The following is a 7,591-nucleotide window of genomic DNA, read 5'->3' as shown; positions in this document are numbered from 1 at the left end:
GGATACTCACGATCGGTATATGACAAGATTCGAAACTTCCTCCACTTTCCTCTTTTTTGCTTCATTTTTTCTTTTTTTTTTTTTCTTTTTCTTTTTTTTTTGACGCGTCAATCTTCTCGTTACCGTCCATGATTACGTCTGTCTTATCCTCTGTCTCTACGTGGAAAGAGAAGATTTTGCTGAAGTATCTAACAATTTAGCTGGATAAGGATCTAAGAAGAATTCTGTTGAACTACCAAAATAATTATATGAGGACGTTCAGGCATGATATAATAATACTGCAAAAAAGTTTCGACATTCTACATTGTTAGATAACAAAGCAACAACGCGATAATCCCAATCCCCTGAGTTAAACAATATCGTTACTTTTAATCTCACGTACTACTGTCAAAACGTAAATCAATCCATTTCTGTAGTTTAGTTCCAAAGTAAACAACGTACTAAGAGAGAGCAGCGCGAGGTGCAACCTGTGCTCTTGGTAAATAATAAACTAAGTTTAAGACAAACATAATACTGTTTCTTTGGTTAAATTGTTTAACTCTACTGTTTTAGTTAAATTAACGATACGTATTGACTAAAAGTGGCGATCTGAACGAAGAAATAACTCAAATTACGTATAACTTGAACGAATTCAAGAGTGTAGCGATCCATTTGGGTATTCATTCGAATTATTTTATCGTATAAATAAAAACACCAATCAGGGCCGACGCAACTGGATATTCATGTAAAATCCAATTCTTGATTGAAATTCAAATTTAAGACCTTTTCATTATTTCGCGACGGGCCAATAAAATGATTTTCAGATCTCGTATATCTAGCAGCACATTTTTTTAAATACTTCAACAAAACCGGTCGAATTTTTAGCATACCTCGGCGAAACTATTCGTGTATCCTTTCCGTATAATCTCGTATCGCGGCTGCATTACAATCGACTCTGGCCACGATTCAAGAGAGTTCTACCGAGTCCTTACACACCGCACACCGAGTCCGATGTTTTGAGGATTCGCCAACTCTTGTCGACAGTTTCTACGTGAGCGCGAGTATTTGTGTCCGATACCTACATACTGATAACATCGTGGAAACCTTATTACAGAGGCCCCGATTACGTCCTCTGCGCTGAAATACTGAGGGTTAATCGCCGGAATATTGAACGTCAGAGGAAGGCGAGGTTAAATAAGCGAATATAGACTTGTGATTAAACGTTCGCTGATCAAAGAGCCCGATTTTCGGGTTTATTCAGGAATATACGTGTCCACAATGAATCCCCCCCCCCCTCCCCACCCCGGTTGTTCATCGATATTTTTACCTTCATCTTGTTCATGGCAAACGCACCGCTTAAACCGTCGGGGGAGCTTCCGTTTGCGTGACCGCGCAATAATTAGCTGATGTACAGATATTTTGATAACGCGATTCCCGAGCCGTGATTCGCGTTGGATGAACGACACGATAATTTCCAACATGTAAAGTCCCAGGTTTCAATCCATAAACCTTCGTACCTTCGTGCCGAGGAAAAGACACGAATCGCACCGAGTAATAATATCAGTTCTTTGGCTTATATCCACCCGCGGTCGTTGCGCCAGTTTAATAAAACAAATGGCGAGGCAACGACGGCACGTAAGTGCTCGGAGAAAAGTAACACAAGATTACGAGGAGATGTATAGGATGCAAATGGAACGATATATTACAAGTTCTGCACGACGTATCGCGTTATCGTTAACTACCGCGTAAACACGCGCGGGGATAGAAGAATCGCCGAATATACATCAATAATAAAACCGCTCCTTTTCTCTTTCTCTCTCTCTCTTTAAGTAACGCACATTCGTTCTGCACCAACGATATTTTAATCCACCATTCAATTATCGAGCTGTTTGATTTTCGGAATTGAAACGTTTTCACAAATTAAAAACGCGGAACGCTTACGTGCGCGCGCAAAAACGTATCCATGTATGCGTGTGCGTTAACACGAATAGGCTAGACCGAAACTAGGTCGAATTCAACTCCAGCTTTCAAAGGTACCACTTTTTTTTTTCCCCCCCCTGCAGAGTATGTCACATTTTTAGCAAGAAGAAGAGCGCATAATTATTTTTAACAAGTTCCATTAACGGAAAAAAAGCTGAGTAAACACGACGATAAGGAAAAACGAAAATAAAGCGCGTCTGTTACTTTTTATTATTTTATTGTATTTTATTTTTTTTTTTTTTTTTTTTTTTCGAACATGTTTGTATTTTTAATTCTGCATCGGTAAAAACTGAGTTCGCCGGGATCTTCCTCGAGCAATATTGATGTATTAAATGTAGTAGAATCCGAACTGGTAAGTTAATTAATGGCGATTCCTTGTTAATGAGAAACGTACATTAATGGCGGTTCCTTGTTAATGAGAAATGTACATTAATAAATTGAAGGATGTTACAAATATACAACGATTCGTTAATGAGAATTTGACAAAGTTTGCGAACGAATGCGTTAATCGCGTAATGTCCATTAAAAAGCAATCGAACCAATTAGGAGGATACGAATTGCACATGCCGCGGTAAAATTTTCTTCGACCCAATTCATGCTGGGGCTGACGTGCGGTCAAATTACGGAAAAATTATAACGTTGCGCGATAAACGCGCGGGATACAGAAGTGATATATAAAATGGAACCGGTAAATCGGCGCACGAGAACGAGAAGATGGAAATAGTATCGCTGAGCTTTTCACCGGACCGATAAAAGTATAATGACACAAATAGTACACAGTGCGCTTAGGGAGCGGTGCAAAAAGCGGGGCGTAATATTGAGAATTTTCTCGCGATACGTCCAGCATCGCGGAAATTCGTTTCCATTCACAATTAAATCAGTGCGCGGAACAGGATAATAGAATATCGCCAGGCGCGCAGCGTTCCGTAGACGGTTCTTTTTTGCAAACTTTCAGTTCGCGTAGTTTAATAGACAAACACATTACAATATCGATCCCGCGCGCGCGCGCGCGCGCAGCCTCGTTGTTACTTTCGCGTTATTTTTCTTTTCGGCAGGGAGCAAACCGCGGGACCGGATTGCCGGAACGCGAAAACTGGGCCGTCCCGTAACGGCACTTTAAAATTAAATCATATTTTATAATGAAATATCTCGCGCGCGTCTCCTCTCCCCCTCTTTTTTTTCTCCATTTACGTTCCTGCGTTTCGCGCCTGCCGAATGATGCCACCATATTTTTAACGCGGCCGCATTATGCAAGCAGAAGCGCTGTTATTGCCGTAGGGAAACTCGTTTTCCAGTAGCATCCTTTTTCGTTTCCAATAACATAGACAGCGTTAATAAATTAAGAGATTCATAAATGGAGAAAATAAATCGATAAATGAACACGTATATTCGTCAGCTGCTAAAGAGGAAATAAAGCTGAGGCGGCAACATGAAAATGTGCGTTAACGGTAAATTAAAGATCGAAAAGTTCGTATCGATACTGTATCGTAAATTCAAAATGCGACCACAGCCGGTGCGCAGAATCCGGGGTTGAGATAAATCGATGAAACATTTGGATAAATTACAACAACAAAATCAATTCAAAGATTTATCTGAAAAGTTTATCTGAAAACCATTTCACTTTCCAATTGTTTTCGATATCTATTTTTAAAAAAAGATAGCTATCGCTTGCAATAATTTTATAATAATTGTTAAGTTTATGAAAAGGTAATACGCTACCACAATTTATCCTTTGTGTCACAAATAAACCACGAGAAATTAAAAAGTCAACAAATTGCTGGACTTATCACCGAATTTATATACTTTACTATTTCTATTTCTATTTAATTTATTAATAAATTGTTTGATATTGTAAATAAATTTAATTAAATATTTCAAGTAAATTCTTTAATTTCACTTAATAAAAGTTAAATATTAAATTAATTACTAAATTCACGTACATCACTAATTTATTTATATTTCTTTTAGAAAGGATTACAAATACGCGTTGTCCTAAAAATTCAATCCTACCGAAATTCTCGTCATTTCCCGCACTGCCGCAGGTCTAGCTAGCATTTAATCCATTCTAAAATTACTTGTGAGAAATAACGTAGCGTGAGTGCACTTAATATACGTTATGGTTACTCATCTTCAAGCAGAAGAACTTGCGCGTACAGTTTGACGGAAGCAAGAAATTCTTAGCCTTGCTTTTAACAGGAAAATTTTTTTTTTTTTTTTTTTTAAGCGAAACTTGGAGCCGAGTTTTCGCAACTAGAACGTCGAAGTGTTAATAGCTTGCTAAAGTTGTACACGATTAAAAACGTCGGGCTCCTTCGCGCGCGCTAAATTACTCTGTAATAAATAACAAAATCTCATAACAATATTTCTTTAATTAATTCCGACCGCCTTTTAACTTAAACCGGATTTTAATCTAGCGCTTAGTTATATCGGAATATCTAATATCGAGTATTGAAAACTCGTAAAAAAAAAAAAGACAACGAGGACAAAAGTAACGTTTGCCCGCCTTTGCATTGAAGAAACATCGACTCCAGATTGGATGCAGCTGCATAATGTAGCGCCCGTGTGTACTTTCTATCTTGTTTTCTATTTTTTATAATAGAAACGGCAGAGGAATAGAGGAACCTGTATCTTTTTTCCTCCCCCCCCCCCCCCTCCCTCCTTCTCTTTATCTTCCGGGTCATTGCATACGAAATGTTACGCTGGAAAAAGTTCAGCTTTACAGAGAATCGTAAGGTACTGCCTTTTTAATAATTTAGTATTGCATATCGCGTTAAATTCTTCTGCAAAAGCACACGTCACATTTCGCGAGACTCGCGATTTTTCAAATTACGAATAAAAATTTACGAAAGCGTAGAAAATTGCAGGGAAAATTATTCCACGTCGTACAACATTATTCCACGATATTAAAGTAGAATACGTTGGTTCGTTGTTAACAGTTCGTTAGTTTGATTAGTTAGCGCGTAGGAACAGTGGGAAAATAGTTCATTGTTAACCTTAAAAATTGGATATTAATGTACGAATTAGAAGAAGGAGCTAAAAATATATTCCAATATTTCTCTCTATGCAGGTATATTTAAGCTTCGATCGAGACGAGACTGTAAAGACCTTTCGATTCTGAAAAATGTGGAAAAAAATGTGGAAAAAAACTTGTGCACGTGCGATGACTCGGCTTTCTTCTGAATTTGAAGCCCCAGTAAACAGCTCTGCCTCGTATCGTTTCGGAATCGACGATTTCGCTGGAATTGCCAAAGCTGACTTCCAGGAAATAGGTAATTTTTTTTATCGAGCTTCAAGCGAGGCGCGTGTAACGAAGCGACATGAAAAACTGCGCCTTGTGGCTCAATTTTTTGTTTCCATTCCCTCCTTTTTCTGCTATGCACTGAGAGAAAAGTGTCTTGGTATTTTTTATTATTATAATTAGTAAAAGAATTAATGATTAGGGTCTCCATTTTTATTGTTATTACTCCCATAATGTTAGTAACAATAACTATATTTACAATTCTACATATATATCTCACAAAATGTATAGTTGGCGAAAATGTCTATAATTCATATAAATATTAAATAGGTAATCATTCAACAATAATTTTTATAAATATTAAATAATCGTTTATATGATTATTTTATCAATGCAATATAATTTTGAATTTGTGACTATTATTGCATGATGAAATAATTATAATTACGAGTTCCATTTTTATTATTGTTATTTTGTGTGTGTGTGTGTGTGTGTGTGTGTGTGTGTTAATATTAATAATTATTATTATATTTGTGCTCCTATATATGTCTAAAAAAATATAATATATAATTGGCATCGAAAATGACTAGAATTTATATGAATATCATTTGTATAATTATTTATCAATATAATTATAGTTTTGAATTTGTAACTATGATTGCATGATAAACTTATCATTAGGAGCTCGATTTTTGTTGTCATTATTGCTAAAATAGTAAATAATGATCATATATATGGTATTAGGCACTCAAAAAAACTATAGTTGATACCCAAAATGACTATAATTCATATGAATAATTAATTCTAATTGATACTTCCAGATCCAAATTATTTCTAACAAATGTCTTTTACAATCTTACACAATTTTAAGTTGTATAATTTTAGTCCTCGAATTTTGACCTTCGAAATAAAAAAAAATTATTAAATTGTGTTAAGTTCAGGCAAAAATATTAATTTAAAGCACACTGGATTGGAGAATTCCAATCGAGAAAATTTCTTAGCAAATATCGATTAGCACTAAGTAATCATTATATAATTATTTAATCACGCAATTAATCACGAATACTAAATATTTCTCTCTCAGTGAGCAAACAAAACCCTATTTCCTCACAAATTACCAGAAAATCGCCGCTACGTGGCAAACATTTCACGTACAACTACCCGATAAAGCCGTACAATCGCGAAAAATCCTTTAATTATAAATCAGATCGTTCCCTCTATCGCAAGTAACCACTTAACTTAAGGATCCTCGCTTATCTCGAATTAAGGATCGTCGAAATTACGGCGGCAATTCGATCCCCGGTAAAGAACATCCCCGAAACGCAGAGATACGTTTTTTTTTTTGTCTTCGGAGAGACACGAGCTTCATTTCGACGGAGTAAAAAATTAATTAATAATACGCACCTTTTATGGTCGGAATCAAGCAGGCGGCGACGAGCACCAGGAATCTCATCCCGACGAGCCTCATCCCCAGGAGCCTCTCCGCAATCACTCCGGATGCTTCCATGGCTTGTGGAGGTTCGCTTACGACGGCACAAAAGCACACAGACACACTTAAACACAAACGCAGAGTCTCGGGCCGGATTAAGTGGCGTGAAAGAGTTGACGAACTCGCGCTGTCCACTCCGGCTGGAGAAGGAAAATCTTTCTTTCTTTTTTTCTTTTTACCACGACTTATCCTTGTCACACTTTTCTCTCACATATCGTACGTGTACGATGACTCGCGGATACACACAACACACACACACACACGCGCGCGCGCGTGGCGGTGATCTCAATTCGATAACGGATCCCTTTTGAGAACAAAAAAAAAACCAATGCGCCGGTTACGCGTCACAATCTCGCTGTCAACAGATCGTCTTGGCTCCGCTTCGCTCCGCTTCTTCTTCTCTCCCGATCGTCGACGGGCGTCCTGAGAGGAACATACTTTGGACAAAACGTCGAAGCCGTCGGCTGTTAGAGCCTCGATAACGCGCTTCGCTCGGTTTCACGCGAACGCCAACATTCGCGATTCTTTCCGCCGCTGTGTGATAAGTGAGAACTTCTGATAGTATCTTCTTCTTCTTCTTTTCTTCTTCTCTTCCGTCCCTATTGAATATCTCTGACCCTGAAGGCTCCAAGTAACACGATTTCTCGAATCCAGAGACAACAGTCAGAAGGTTCTCCGTGTCTTCTTCCAATCATTCAGTGGTATCTTCTTCCTTGATCCTGAAGGCTCCAAGAACGAGATTTCTTGAATCCAGAGACAACAGTCAGATTCTCCGAGTCTTTTTCTAATCCCACCCAATGGAGATCTTCTTCGCCTTCTCTGATCCTGAAGGCTCCGAGTACTTTTTAAATTCACAGGCAAATGCAACGCAGTCTCGCGTTTCGGCGAAAATCGCGGAGCCAAGT

General features: G+C 38.0%; 1 protein-coding gene across 6 annotated transcripts in view; it reads right to left on the bottom strand.

The window, feature by feature from the left end:
• The window catches only part of LOC108749978 (nephrin-like), a 320,122-nt gene extending 312,531 nt beyond the window's left edge, over positions 1–7,591 (bottom strand). For all 6 annotated transcript variants that reach the window (XM_018489096.1, XM_018489101.1, XM_018489103.1 and 3 more), the window contains exon 1: positions 6,602–7,591. In XM_018489096.1, coding sequence (XP_018344598.1) covers positions 6,602–6,704 — 103 coding nt within the window. In that variant the 5' untranslated portion in view covers positions 6,705–7,591. The remainder of the gene's footprint in view (positions 1–6,601) is intronic.

Source organism: Trachymyrmex septentrionalis, unplaced genomic scaffold (assembly GCF_001594115.1).
Source record: "Trachymyrmex septentrionalis isolate Tsep2-gDNA-1 unplaced genomic scaffold, Tsep1.0 scaffold32, whole genome shotgun sequence".
Taxonomy (NCBI): domain Eukaryota; kingdom Metazoa; phylum Arthropoda; class Insecta; order Hymenoptera; family Formicidae; genus Trachymyrmex; species Trachymyrmex septentrionalis.
Note: the sequence above shows the minus strand (reverse complement) of the source record. Positions and strands in the feature narration are given on the sequence as shown.